The 15498-nt window shown below is 42.5% G+C and overlaps 2 protein-coding genes across 3 annotated transcripts; both read left to right on the forward strand.

Moving 5' to 3' along the window:
* The first annotated feature begins 153 nt into the window (after positions 1-153).
* LOC110985199 (uncharacterized) lies at positions 154-7211 on the forward strand. Of its 2 annotated transcripts, XM_022246044.2 has the most exons (8): positions 154-947; positions 2937-3185; positions 4167-4265; positions 4487-4578; positions 4842-4913; positions 5050-5160; positions 5727-5786; positions 6232-7211. In XM_022246044.2, the coding sequence occupies exons 1-8, from the start codon at positions 884-886 to the stop codon at positions 6343-6345; spliced, it is 861 nt and encodes a 286-aa protein (XP_022101736.1). In that variant the 5' UTR covers positions 154-883; the 3' UTR covers positions 6346-7211. The 2 variants fall into 2 exon arrangements, with proteins under 2 accessions (XP_022101736.1, XP_022101737.1); XM_022246045.2 differs by lacking the exon at positions 5050-5160.
* Positions 7212-7347: 136 nt separating this feature from the next.
* On the forward strand, positions 7348-15254 carry LOC110985197 (uncharacterized). The gene is made up of 8 exons (XM_022246043.2): positions 7348-8723; positions 10222-10470; positions 10920-11018; positions 11179-11270; positions 11556-11627; positions 12238-12348; positions 12723-12782; positions 13274-15254. The coding sequence occupies exons 1-8, from the start codon at positions 8660-8662 to the stop codon at positions 13397-13399; spliced, it is 873 nt and encodes a 290-aa protein (XP_022101735.2). The 5' UTR covers positions 7348-8659; the 3' UTR covers positions 13400-15254.
* The last annotated feature ends 244 nt before the right edge of the window (positions 15255-15498 follow it).

Here is a 15498-nt window from a genome sequence, read left to right on the forward strand (position 1 = left end):
AGTTTCATGAATTTTATTAGTATGACAGACTGATGCTATGTTTGTAAATTCCGACTCCACATAGCTGTTTTTGTGTATCAAGTGGATCTATAGGGACTGCAGTTTGTGTTCAGTGTGTTATGTACACAACCTGTCAATTGTTTTCTTGCGGGTTTTTGTTTTTTGTTTTGTTTTGTTTTTGTTTTTTTGGGGGGGGAGTTGGCTTATTGCAATGTGTAATTGTCAGTATCGTACCTTGGAGGATCATCGAAGTTAAAAATTTGACGTTTAATCGGATTCTTTTTCAGCATAACTGAATTGGAACCATGGTAACACATACCGAATTTGTCACAGTGATGTAGAAAAATTTGGAAGACAAAAATGGACGATACAAGCGATTCACAATAGTCTGCCTCCAAGACTTTGCAACGAGTTGACCAATTACAATGAGCAAAATCTGTTGACTCTTTCCAGACGCGCATTGGGTACGTCGATAGATTTCGCTCATTGTGACTTTACTGGTCAACGCGTTACAAACTCTTGGAGGCGCTCTACTGTGAAACGGCCGTATTGCATGTAACAGTGCATTTCCGCCGTATGTTTATACGAAGGGTTACCGTGTGGCACAACTTGCGCTAGTCGTCAATGCTTTCCGTTATCTTTTACCTGTGTAAACTTGACACTTATATCGGATAAAACAACGCTGCAACACTACAGGTCCTCGAGGAAAAGGCTACAGCCTTGACGTGACGTAACCTTTGAGCTTAGCCGGTACGCGTAGACGGTCCCCGCCACATGCACATGTACAGACATAATGAAGTAAAAACTGACGTTCGGCACCCAGCCTAGCTGGCCAGCTGTGCGTGCTCTGATGCAGTGCCTCTGTGAATCTTAATTAGCTGAAATGGACGCGGAAATCGAATACTTGCAACTCTCTAATGGAGTCCAAATGCCAGTTCTCGGAATAGGTAGGTGATCGTTGTGCGTACGTAAGACCGTGGAGGTACACGTAGGCCGTGGCCTTAGCTAAGCTCTACCTCCATGCTCGGGTTAGGAACGTCCTTTGCCCTCGGGCTTCTGTTCATGTTTGTTCTCTTGGAGTCTACATTGTACATTACATCTATCGCATTGTCACGAATGATCGATGAGAAAGGAGGCTTCGGTGTAGCGCCGTCCTTGTGCGGGACATAATTAGCCTACAACTATATGAACTAAAATGCATTGTGTTGACAGCTACAGTGCACGTTTAACTACATAACAAAGCAAGATATGAGACGGAGAGAGCCCCCCTGCTTTGTTTTGGTCACTGTTTCACTGAAATCTGAGGAATTCTTTTCAGACATCTAGGAGGGATGTGTTAGATAACAATAGTCTTGAGTGTGTTTAGCGATTGGACATGTGCGGGGTACCTCGGTCTCATTTCTTGATGGATAAAACTAGCTTACTGCAAGCTGTCATGGTCAATTGACAGTCCAATCCGATGGTGTCATGTTCATGTGGTTCCCGGCCTGTGCCAACAGGCTGTAATATGCTTAAACGTGCATATTGGAAATATTTTTTCGTATAGAGTACTGAAGTGTGACGTCACTGTGAACCAGAAATTGCAGTGCAAATGATTGGAGTACGCGCGCGTGTTGGTTCGCCCCGTGGTTCTCGCACTAATGCCTTTTACACACTAATTGTGCGCGTGACGTATTCACTTTGGTACTCTATTATTGTTTATCAATCAAGAGTAATTGTCAAATCATAGTCGAATTGAACTTTAAAACAATACCAGTAACTACCGGTACAGAAAAGAAACTGCCCATGGTAACATTGGTTGATACCTTGCTGTTAAAAGAGTCGGAGACAAATCTTTTTCATTTTCTGTGCAATTTTTGGTGGGCAAGCCCGTTACTTCGGGGAGAGATTTCCGCTTGAAGGGGTATATGACAATGTATCTGCTATATATTTTTACAGGCAAACTTCCAAAATGTCCCAGGTAAATTCTTCTTCAATTCTTTTGTTTCGCCATTTCAAAAGGTGTTAAGCTGCCTCTTTGGGTTTATGCTAATGAGTATTTCCAGAGCAAAACTGCGATGTCATCCTAGGTAGAAAAGCCCAATGCTGCATTTATTTTATTCACAAAAATTCCAGATTCTCTTCCAGATTTGGCTGCCTAAATTTTGGCTTTGGGGATTCGGATTTGGCTGACCTAAATTTTGGCTTTGGGGATTCATTGTTGTATAGGCACATAGCAATAAGCAATCAACTCTTCCACGGAACTGTTTTCAGTGAGTGAATCCTGGGTTCACAATTTGAGCAGGTATACCTGCAGTGAACCATGTCTTCCCCGGATGACATCATAGCAACAGCACCCTTTGTCTCGGAAAGCAATGGATGAATTTAAAAGTTTGCAAAGGTTTGCTTGAACTTTGTAACCTATACGGATGTCAAATGCGGTAGCTTCTCTTAATTGGAGAAGAATTATTTGCAGCTACACTTTAAAGGTGCCGTCCTGTAAACCCATCGCCATTTTGAAAAAAAAAGGTTGCCCACATTCCTATGCAGAATGGAGTCATTTTTAGGGTCAAGGTTCGTCTATACGTTTCAAATGAAGTTCGCTGTCTTCTAAATAAATGTATAGTGAAAATTCACTCCAGTCGAGTGAAGATTTACTCATCCGATTGAAACTAGACACCAGACGAATTGGAGTAAAATTTTCCTAACTGGATTGTATCGGGATTTCACTTGAGTTTCCGCTAAAAGGAGCTCTTTTTCAAACTAATTTTATTCTGCGTTCAGATCGAGTTCCCTAAGAAGCTTTTCGTCAGGATCAGGCTTCCCACAGTTCTTTTTTGTTGCATGCTCCAATGACAGAATTTTAGGGTATATATGCGAACCAAGCCCGTGGCCCATGAACCTTAGAATCATTTGGGGCGACTTCAGAATGTCTCTTACGTTACTCTGTCAACAAGGAACTTCAAATGTAGGCGGTTACAGTGACGAAGCCGTGGTGCATGCGTTAGGACACTGCCGAGTACGCCACATCGACACGGCCAGGCGCTACCGATGCGAGAACCTCGTTGGGGCGTCCCTGAGAAAAAGTGGGGCCGTCAGGGAGGAGGTCTTCATCACCAGCAAGGTGTGGCCGAGTGATTACGGCTACCACGAGACTCGAGCTGCGTTCCAAGATTCACTCAAACAAGTAGGGGTGGAATACTTTGGTGAGTTTAATTAGCGGTAGCTAGATCATATTGCTCAAATTTAGAGCAGGATAGTATGCTGTTCAAAAGTGGTCGAGCAAAATTAAACGTAGTTCAGCTCTCAAACGCCGAGTTCCCTTTTTTTCAAACCACATACATGTTCTTTGAATACTCTCAAACGTCACTGCTCAACTTTTCACTGATACGCCTAGGGACAACTTACAAATTAGGGTGGTTAAACTTTTCAAACGTTCTTCAACTTTCAAACGCCACGGTTCGACTTTTCAAACCGTCTTCTTGATACTTGTGAAACAACTTTGCAAGACAGGAAACACATCAAAACTTGACCGCAGAGGATGTGCTTGGTACTGAGCAAATGACCACTAATGGCGATTTGCTCAGCAGATAGCTTTCGTGTGCAGCGGGCATTGTGGAGTAAGATTAAAGGGTCTTTTGTTCCACTCAAGATGCTTCATGAAAACTCGTTCTCGAATTTCTTTTTCGGCAAGTTTCAAAGTACTGCACATGATCATGATAAATAATCTTGGTCCTGTTTACCAAATTTCCATCCTTATCAATGACCCCCCTAATACGCCTTTCTTCCGTGGTATCGTGAGCTTCGAATTTTGTTGAACCATTTGCTATTACTAGTTAAATTTGAGGCACTGCCAAGTTGGGGAAGAGTGGCATAAATGTAACGGCAAATGAGACAACAAACCGATTGTAGACACACTTTGGAAAAATGAATCACAGCCCTATAAATACAAAACCCAGATAACAAAATCAAATGATAAAAGCATTATATTCTGTGTACCAAATACATTCCATGTTGGTGTGTTACTGGCGTCATCATAGCCCTTTTTCATTTCCAATCTACCAGTTTACTATAGGCAAGCAAACCCTTCGCCACCCTCGTCACATTGCATCGATGTTGATTTGCAGGTTGACCCTAAAATCCGAAATTCTTGTGTGAAATGAATACCTTCTCTAATTCCTTTGTAGATCTGTATTTGCTTCACTGGCCAAATTCCCCAGAAGGAACGGACACCAAGAAACTCATCAGTGAGTCCTGGAAAGCGCTCGAGGAGTTCTACTCGCAAGGTAAAATCAAAAGGATGGTGTAACAAGTGGGATTTGTTCTCCTTTAACACAAATTTGCACAATGTATCAGTTCAACATGGTTCCTGAATCCTGAATCTGAAGTTAGATATTAACCGGTTCCCTTTCATGAAGAAATTTAATCGCATTAGAATTGACAGTGCTTATGGTTTATTGGTTGGTCGCCCATAATGCTAACTGCATGATATTTGTATTTCAATAAGGTCTATGTAAGGCAGTTGGAGTGAGCAACTTCCAGATTTCCGACTTGAGAAATTTGGAAGAGACCTGGAATATTGCTCCACACGTTAATCAGGTAATTTCTGATAACTGAGGTCTGCTTTGAACGAACGGACACTTGCTGATGTGATGCATGTCTGATGTGAATGCGTGGAAGGATGGAATTAACGCAAATTCCTTTGTCATTCTAATTTGATGGAAAAAACAATGACATTTTAAGAGTTAACTTTGTTGAAAGTTGTTCTTTTGAGGAAGCCTCATGTTGGAAATATGAAGTGACATAATTATGTGCCACTACGTACGCCCTTAGAAGAATGTACTTTTTCTTGTTCGTTTCAGCTGGAGATACATATATTCAGTTATCCCGAAAAGCTCATTGAATATTGCAGAAGTCTTGGAATGCAGATCGTGGTATGATTTTTATACATTTATAATTTAATAGTCTGTAAGAAATAATCAGTGATTTAACTATATCTGTAAGGAGTCTGTTTCAGTTCGGCATTTCCGGGCAATTGTTGGGGGTTTTTTTTGGAATTTTCAATCTAAGGCTTACAGTCCAATGGCGAAAGGGGAGGCGTTAACCCACCCGAGGGTGACGGAACTCGCCACGAAATACAAGAGAACAAGCAGCCAGATTGTCAACCGGTGGGTTCTGCAGGTTTGTACATGAGGCCAACCTCATAATGTTATATTTTGGTTACATGTTCATTCGCAAAAGCTGTAACAGGGTTTTGAAGATGGGAATACATGCGCCAGGATGCTAAGCAGTCTGTTAGATGCTCGTCAGGCTTCTGTTGCTTATCCATTTAAAGACTCATCTTCGGAGCAGTGGCTCCCTCGGAGGGGGGGCTGTATCGGGGGTCTTGTGCCCCTTCCCCCATTCTGCAAATCGAAGGTATTGATATCTAAATCTTGAACTACTGGCACCGATATAGCCGTGCATCTCAGTCCACTGAGGTGCAACCGGGGGGAAGGAGCTTGAGCATCATGAGTTTTGGATGGAGGTTAATTCTAATCCAAGCCCACTCTACCCTCCGACGACATATCCTGGGTGCGCCACTGTGGTGGGATCAAACCTCCATAACCAACTGGTCAACTCGGAGTCCCACATTTCGTTTTGCCTGGGGATCTTTTACTCAGCAACTGCCCTTGATTTCGTGGATTTTATTGCACGACGTATAATTTGAATTATGTTTGTCTGTCTGTCTCTTTCTCTCTCCTCAGCATGGAATTACAACTATTCCAAAATCCACCAAATGTCATCGCGTAGAAGAAAACTGCAGGGTATGTATATAGCTGCGGAAAGGTTTTCGATTGCCCAAAGTTTGTGGGACGTTAAACAAAGACAGGAAACACGGTTCACCATTAATTACATAGGAATACTGGTCCACGAGGAGGGACGGGGGGCCACCGAGAGGGTTAGTGCTTGAGAGGGAATTTATACACCAGGTACCACTGGAAAAGTATCAGTACCAAAAGTCTGTTAACGGGATTCCTCTCTGCGCAAGAGCTTGACGTGTTTTGATTCGTACCTTTTATGTAGTATCCATGCTGATAGTGCAAATTTATACTAAAATAAGTGAAATACTATACCAAATAGGCTGGTGAGGTGGGGAGACTAAACGCGGAATATTATATATATATACAAGCGATGCTGGGCATCTCGCTCTAGATTTTGCCGTTTCTGGAACTGATTCAATCTGTTTGGTTTTCTCGTTCCCCGGGGCAGATTTTCGACTTCGCGCTGACGGCAGAAGATATGAAAACTCTGGACGCCATTCACGAAACCGATTCTCACAGCGTCATTCGCATCTCTAGCCCAGCTGTGTTTAATCGGGAATGATGAAGAGTCGACTTTCTCTGGGAGGTTTTTGCTTTATAAGTTGAATTTGAGGGAATTCTTTGCAAGTGGTACTCAACATCACAATGATCTGGAGTTTGCAACTTATGCAGTTTCTCGCGCCAATTTAAGTGCACAAAAATTTCTCTCATTATTACATGTACATGGTACAATTTGGTACTTTCCATCGTCGTCGGAGGACATAAGGGCACTCGACGCCATTCACTAGACCGGTCATTCCTGGTTTGTTGATCGAATATCTAACCTGGGTGCTTATGTTTCAAAGTGAGGAAAAATTCGTTATACGCGAGTTGCGCTTGCAGCACAGACAGTGGAGGCAAAAAGCAATCGATGTTTTTGATATGTTGTTTTTAAATTTTCTGCAATGTGTATGTTTTGTAATGCAGAAAGGTGGCATATAACCCTAACACGTATGGCTGAAACGGGCGATTCACGCTGTCGTGCACCACCAAGAGGCTGCCACAGAGAGGATTTTTAGCAGTGCATTGTGGGAAAGTGGTCGACAAGAGTCGATGATCCCGAAGTGTTCAGAGTATCGGTGTTAATTAATGTAAAATTTTGGTTTTTGTGAGGCAAGCAATGCCTCGATCAATCACACATTTTCTTCAACTTGTCTATTGACATTCGCTCAATGCAAAGGGTGCTATCATGACAGTCGACTCGACTAGTTTATAGTCCGATGGTTTAATGCATGGAGTATGGTCGAGTTGAACATCTGACAGGAAACCGTAAATAGGTATCCCATAGATACCAAAGTTTGATAAATATCGTCGCAGAAAAGAAGTAAGAATAATGTGAACTTTGTATAGCTGCAGACACGCATCGAATAAAGCTTACATCCTCGTGCATTTTTCATATTCTGTTCGATTTTTGGTAGTAAGTTGAGTCGGGGAAAGACTTCCTGTCCTTGAGGGTAAATGTAGTACACTGAGATTAACCTCCCGTTGACCCCTTTTTTCAGTGTTAGTTTTTCTTTTTCAACGGGTGTTTTGCTAGCCTTAAAATGTTCCCTTCTTTGATAAGTGATTGTTTAAAAAGTATATGTACTATATAGCGCCAATAGCAAGTACGCTGTGCGTCCTATCTCAGAATTGTTTTCAGTGAATTTATAGATTCTTGGTTCACAATTTGAACACAAATTACTAGAGGGTATACGGAGGCCATATAGGTTAAAATTATTTTGGAACAACTTCAGAATATCGTCTACGCTACTTTGTCAATAAGGAACTTCACTTGCAGGCGGTTACAGTGACGAAGCCATGATGCATGCGTACGTCAGGACACTGCCGTGTACGCCACATCGACACGCATGGACGTTCTACTTTGTTCTGGACCCCCCCCGCGACGAGTTTGGTGACACCATATTCTTGTCACTTCGTCGTCAACACAGACTCGGAGCTATAGATCCATGGTAGTCAGTCACCAGCCTGACTGAACAATGATGAAGTCCACATATGGCTTACAGAACTAGCCCAAAGAGAAGGCAGTGCACTGCGTGTGCGATGTGGAAAATCACCTCTGGTGCCAGTCGTTATGTCCCATCGAGGTTGTGTGGAAAATTGACCAATTTTGTGGAAATGTGGAGATTGATGTAGATTTCAGGCATTTGAACTCAGAAGTTGCTTGTGGGCGCTGTTTTTCACTGTTAGCTTTGTGTCGACATTACCTTGCAGAATACCAACTCATGTCGAGATCGAGTGGTTCGTGCGCGTGTCGACTTGACCTCACACCTGGAGCTTACTGGGGGAAAAAAACATACGCCTTTTTTACGTTTCATGTGCGCATGCTCAGACGATTTAACAGAGGAGAACAAAATAATTCACGACAACAACTGTGCGTAACGTTTGACGAATGGATGCTTGCGATTGTTATTGTAGACAATTCGTCAATCCCCTCTATAGCTTTGTAAGTTAGTCGCGCGGGGGCGCAAAAATCAACATGGAAATTGGCTTACATACGACAATCTCGACTGGAGATCGAGTCGATTGATCTGGACGCAAACACCGACGTCCGTGTTTGCAACTTGGGGCAAATATTGGACGTGAACATTGACGTCAATAAAGTTGACCACTGTCCATGTCTCTTATCTTTGGGACACCATGGATAAACGCGGCACCACGCACTGGGCTTGCATGCCCCGACATTAGCCTTTCCTCCAGCATGTACGTACATGCCCTTTGACCCTCCTGGATCCTACGAGCGCCTCTATAACTATATAGTTAACTATATAGTTATAGAGGCGCTATGACCTAGCCAGCTAGCTGTGCAGTCCTTCGAGTCGAAATCCACGGCTGCAATGGACCCGAAAATCGAACAATTACAACTCTCTAATGGAGTCCAGATGCCTGTCCTCGGAATAGGTACGTGACTGTTATCTTTATGCATTACACACGCGAGCGTGCTGGACTGATGGAGTACCCTGTGGGGACTTATTTGATGTACATATCCTAAGACTAGTAGGCCCGTACTGTCAATACTACAGAATAAAGTACAGCCTAACGTACATATACATGTACAGCGTACAGGACGCTTCACATGAACTCTTATCAATGAAACCATGAAACTGACACAGTACGTGTTGCACACGGCTAGCTGTGTATACATGCACTGTACATGTACTATAGCCTAGGCCTACAACAACCGCGCGGTCTTACGTGACGTGAATAGACGTACCCATGCCGATTGTCGCTGCATGATTTAACTGAGGCCTGTTGGTAGTCAATAGTCAAGGCCTATTGGTAGTCGTTTGTCGTTCGTTGTTCACCAGCATTTACCATCGAATCTGATGGTCGATTTACTATAAAATAAGTTGCCGAAGGCATATTGACAAAATAACCTCCATTCAAAAATAAGAAAAATGAGACACACATTAATAAATGGATGACTAGTGGGTAATGAATGGACTAGTATCTACATGAATGTAGCACTGGCCAAGAATACAATTTTTCCTGCTCACCGAGCTGCGGAAATTTCTAAAAACCGTGCATCTTAGCAGAAGGGAGAGCAGAGGCCTGATAGCTTAATTGATGCTGCCATTTCTGGCACGAATGGCTAAGTTAAACACGGCAATCTGGGTCAATTTGGGGTCGTTTTGTTTTTCCGACCCCAGTACGTCTGGCGTATGATTTTTTTAATGTTTAGAACTCATTGTTTAATTCCAACACCGAATAAGTATTGCAAATTACCTGCCAAATAAATAAAAATAGTTTAAAATCAATTTCAGTGCCACAATCCCTTGTCAAAGACGTCAGATGGTAGACATGTCAGAGGTAACAGGGACGGAAAATGTCGGACCCCGTAGTTTTGGGGGTATAATTTGTACCCTCACGTGTACAAATTTATACTCCTGGGTGGAGAGAGGCGTGTTGGAGCATTATTCTTCACGTTGGGAGTACTTGCCCAAGGTCGGCGCATGTAACCAGCGACTTGAGTAGAGCGCCACCCTGTGCTCGTGAGTCCAGAGACCCTAACCACTGGGCCACACGCCTATACCTTATTTCCCCATCTTCCATTTTTTGTTCCGTTTTTGGTGGGTATAAAACCCGTAACTTTAGTGAAGCTAAGCCCATTGCCCTTTGAAAACGGAAAACAGATGTTCACTCTCTATTGCACAGTGCAGCAATTTTTAGCAGCCAAGTTCTGTTCAGCAAATAGTCCTGTTCAGGCCTTCAGCCTTCCACTCTTTTTTTATATGAACCTTGCAAGTCATCACAAAAATGCTTCATTAACAGAGAACTTTAAAGTACATGTATATGCGAATCATAAAATGCTATATGAGGCCCACTGTGGCCGACGAACCTTAAAATCGTTCAGGCAGAATGTCTCAAAGCGTCTCCTGTACGTTCTTTTGCTAACAAGGAACTTCACATACGGGCGGTTACAGCGACGAAGCCGTGGTGCATGCGTTAGGACACTGCCGAGTACGCCACATCGACACGGCCAGGCGCTACCGATGCGAGGACCTCGTTGGGGCGTCCCTGAGAAAAAGCGGGGTTGCCAGGGAGCAGGTCTTCATCACCAGCAAGTTATGGCCGAGTGAGTACGGCTACCACGAGACAAGGGCTGCATTCCAAGATTCACTCCAGCAAGTAGGCGTGGAATACTTTGGTGAGCTTTATCTGCATTTATTTTCTCGAGCCCAGATCATCCTTACTTGCCGCCATAAGTGCCGCTGCAACTGCAAATACGCATCTACAACGTGGTCGAGCCGAAAGGAATGTAAAGGCCAGCTGCTGACGGCCTGTACATGGTCACGGAACACAGCCAGAGATTGAAAGCATTGAATTTTTAGGAGGAGGGAAAACAGAATCCGGAGAAAAACCCGCGAGCGCTTTACGAATGCCACCCATAAATGGAAACTAGGATGACAAAACCATATGATGAAATCTTGAATTCTGTATTATGGCCATAAGAGTACTCGTGTTGTCATAACCTAGGCCTATTTAATTAAGGCAAGCAAAACGCTGGAAACGCGCCTAACATTGATTTGCTGTGTAGTGTTGACCCGCAAAGAGCCTGAACTCTTGAAATGATTGGCTTGTCTATTTCCTTTGTAGATCTTTACTTGCTTCACTGGCCCTATTCCCCAGAAGGAACCAACACCAAGCAACTCATCAGTGAGTCCTGGAGAGCGCTTGAGGAGTTCTACTCACAAGGTACAATCGAAAGGAAAGTGATGGTGTCAGAAGTGGAATTCCTGCCCAAATCGAAGGAGAATCGAAGTGCCCTTTGATAATGAAATCAAATCGCATGGGCATTATTTTTCTTTTGGTTGTTACATTTTTAACTGTATTTGTTATTCTGCATTCCATTTAGGTCTGTGTAAGGCAATTGGAGTGAGCAACTTTCAGATTTCCGACTTGAAAAATTTGGAAGAAACCTGGAATGTTGTTCCGCACGTTAATCAGGTGATTTCTGATAATTTCTATCCTGCAAAGTCTGCTGTGCATAGACCAAAGTCTGCTTTGAATGGACGGACATATCGCTGTTGTGCCTCGCAGGATGTATTTATGAGAGGACTGACTTAACACTGTCATAAGTCGCCGTGTCACTCATGTTTGGTTAGAAAAAAATGAATTATAAAATGCTGCATTGCTTTCGTTCTGTTGAGGGAGCTTTATGTTGGAAACCTACGAATGTCCCACGTCGCCCCTGGTATATTATATTGTGTACTTTTTTCTTACATGTTTCAGCTGGAGATACATATATTCAGCTATCCCCAAAAGCTCATTGAATATTGCAGAAGTCTTGGAATGCAAATTGTGGTATGGTCTGTATGCATTTATATTTAGATCAGTTTATATACATGTTTGATAATTCAACGGTAGGCAACGAAAACTAAGAACCAGTGTTGTAGTCATGACCATCACAAGACCAGACACAAGACCACGCACCACGCATAAGGCCATGCACAAGAGTGTGAACAGTGACAAAGGAATTCTTTTGTTGCAGTTCATTTGAAAAGCTTGTGACTAGAATTCAGACTGGAGGTCTTGTGTTGGTCTTTTGTGTCTTTCTGAATGTCTTAAGTGGTCTCGACTACAACACTGCTAAGAACAAAATTATTAGGGATCTCACAGAAATGAAAAATGGATACATGTAGAATAGGCCTATCCATATTTCAAAATTCAGTGACAATTCTGATGTTAGGTAAGTTGGTTAGAGTTCTACTCGTTAATGTAATGAAATATGTCTTTCGAATCTCTTGGCCTTCTTTGTTCTTAAGGCAAAATTTTCATGCATTTTTTCCATTCTTGGTGAAATTAATAGCCCAAGAAATATCTTAATGAAGCAGTGTTTTAGCTACAACCACAAGGAGCTGATTCAGCTAGGTATCAGTTCGGCATTTTCGGGTCACTTTTTTTTCTATCGAAGGCTTACAGTCCACTTGCGAGAGGGGAGGCGCTGACCCACCCAAGAGTGATGGAACTTGCCACGAGATACAAGAGAACGAGCAGCCAGATTCTCAATCGATGGATTCTTCAGGTACGTACGTGAAACCAACTTCATGCCAGAACATCACATCTACAAAAGTCAGTGAAAGAGTTTCGAAAATGGGTAGATAGAGATCTCATTCGCCAGAATCCTAGGCAATCCGGCCGTCAATTAAACTCCTAAAGCTAAAGTTGCATGCTTGACCAATCAGAATGCAACTTTGGATTCGAACCTCTATACATGGTCACGAGTCACGGGCTATACCTCCACAGCATAACCGCTATCCAGTGAAATAAAGTTATGGAGCAACCCATTCGTTAAATATGTCACAATATACCTTAAGTCCCCCATTCTGTTGTTTAACTCGATCAATATTATACAATGTTCCAGTGTATATAGTCTGTTAGTTTTCTTTCCCTATTCAGCATGGAATTGCAACTATACCGAAATCTACTAAATGTCAGCGCGTGGAAGAAAATAGCAAGGTACGTACGTTTTCGGAGGGCTGTAGAAAGGCTATCAACTGGATCTTGGAGGATATTAGAAAGACAAGAATTCGGTTCTCCAGTAAAATGATGTCTTGCAGCCGGTACGCGGCGATAGTGCCTTTAACATGTCAATGAACCACTGAAAAAAGTGAAGTGCAAAGAATACGAAGTCACGCGGGGGTACAGAGCGCCACCAAGAGGGTAAAGTCTCCATCTCTGCCGAAGTGTTCATGTATTCGTTTTGCTCACGACCTCCGCCTGTTTTTGAGTTTAACTTTAGAGGCTCAAAAATTACGTGTACACAAACAAAATGTTTCTACACCAACTTCTCGACTGGTGACCATTATAAAATTCATGGACGACACTTCTCATGTACTCTACTAGTGATGCTGGTCATTGGGCAGTCGTGGGCTTCTAGATTTTGCAGCGAAGTTCCTAGAGCCGATTTCAAATGCAAACCAGCTTTGTTTTCTCACTGTCTGCTTCAGGTATTTGACTTCGTGCTGACGGCCGAAGACATGGAAGCCCTGGACGCCATTCACAAGACCGATTCCCACAGCGTCTTTCGCATCTCCAGCCTGAGCCTAGCTATTTTTAACAGCCGGAAATTATGAGTCTCCAACGTGCATTGAAAATGTTCACTCGTATTCTTTAGAAATATAGTTTCTTCAGGGGAAGTTCGAAGAAGCCATTGGAAAGAGACAAAACATGCTCAGTCATCTTTGAGAGTGGGATTTGGCTTGTACGGTATAAAACTATACCCGTATTCTACCGTTTTTAAATGAACTTGCTAGCCACAAAACTACGAAGGGATTTTTTTTTTAAAAGAAAGCTGTTCCCCTCGGGAATATCTGTGATGAAGAGGTGTTTTATAAAACAGTGAATAACAGTTGTTTGGAAGTATAACTTTGAAAACGTTGATATTTATGAAAGACTTACTGAAAAAACTCACATAAATGGTAAGGCTGTAAAATATATCAAACTTATAGGTCGAGTTCGGGCGGCCTGTTCTTAACACAGGTTTCTTGTTCTCGCGCTCGAACGGTGGGAACACGACTCAAGGACACTGTTCTCGGAACAGGGTCACACACCACCTCCTCGTCAGGGTTTTACAAGAACACACGAAAAACTTGTGAGATTTTGATTTTTGAACTGCTGCAAACATGGCAAAAAATAGAGTGATGGCTTACAAAGCCAGAGATAATAGGAAACTTTGCAAAATAAAAGTAACATTAATTATTCTTCATAACACAGAAATGAATGTTCCTGCTTAATTAAACAGAAAAGAATTCAGCCCAGTTATCCAAACATTAACTCTCGAATAACGTACAAGGACGCCGCCATGTTGCATGTTGTTGTGACTAACTACCAGCGATAACCGGTTGTACGTTCCCGGCGTTCGAGCAGCCGACCCAAGAACAACAAATCGAGCTGTTCGTGAACGTACGAGAACAAGCCGCCCGAACTCAGCCATAGGGTAGAGGACCGTAGGGCTAATTATGTTGACTGTGGCTTTGTGGATAATAATTTAACTGTGATGTCTGACAATTCCAAGCTTTGACCTTGATTTACCTGTTTACCCGAACTGGGCTGGTTTATATATTAAAATACAGTAATTTGGCCATTTTTTCATTGTTACGTATACACACACACACCCTGTACGTGTGGCAGATTATATAATGGTACCGCACAGGACTCTGTGTGTAACCCACGTTTGACCCCAGGCCATGTACATGACCTCAATATAGTCATGAATATTCTCGTTGTACGTCCGGGAAATTCCAGTTTGTAGGATCATCAAGTTCCCGTATCTGCAACGGTCATCACGCCCTCGCTGACGGTTTCGATCATTTATTCGACGTGGTCTTGTCCCTGTAACAGCACATTTAGGCATCGTCAAGGACTGAACTGGCTTTCGCCGTGGAGTCCAGCATCCGTCACTGTAGTGCCTGCCAAGCTCTCGCCCGTAAGAACATCTTGTATGTTTAAGATCTATTCTTTCCTTCTTTATCCTTATCATTGTAAACTAGTTCCAATCGGCATCTTCTTTGCAATACCTATTATCTTTACATGCTAAGTGTAACATTTTCATTAAATAATACTTGTTTATTTGTTCCTTATATCATTGTAATCTTATTTGATTTCTGTGTTGCATCGGAGTTCAAGCTTTAAAATAATTACTATTCTTAAATAGTTTGGAGTTTTTCGGATCCTAACATTCTTTGTGCAAGCATACATTACGCTGTTTTGATAATTGTTTCATATGCTTTGTTGGTGTAGTTTTGTATCTAAAAGAATACCCATTGTTTCAGAGCATAAGATTTGCACGCAAAAAATATTTTTATTATATTTTGAAAATTTATTTATGATGATTACATTAGTGGGTCCAACCATTTAATCCTTTTGAGGTTTTGGCTGCGGATGCGTGAATAAAGAACGACTAGATTTCTAGACACGAGGTAAGGGAAACGTGGTCTCGTTCGTAATCATGCTTGTACATGCAACACACATATCGAAGCATGGAGGAATAAAACGCACCTCCACGGTCGAAGTAATTAATTTGATTGCCTCTTATTGTGCATTGGGAGATCCTGGCCCTCAAATCATCACGCATGCAATTCATGAAAACGATCGAGGTTTGTATCATGCAGAGTTGCTCTTCCAGCGAACTAGAGCTTTTAGAACTGCACCTGTTACTTTTGCATGAAGGTGT

This window comes from Acanthaster planci, linkage group LG12, assembly GCF_054643075.1.
Source record: "Acanthaster planci isolate LZ-2023a linkage group LG12, COTS_SCS, whole genome shotgun sequence".
Taxonomy (NCBI): domain Eukaryota; kingdom Metazoa; phylum Echinodermata; class Asteroidea; order Valvatida; family Acanthasteridae; genus Acanthaster; species Acanthaster planci.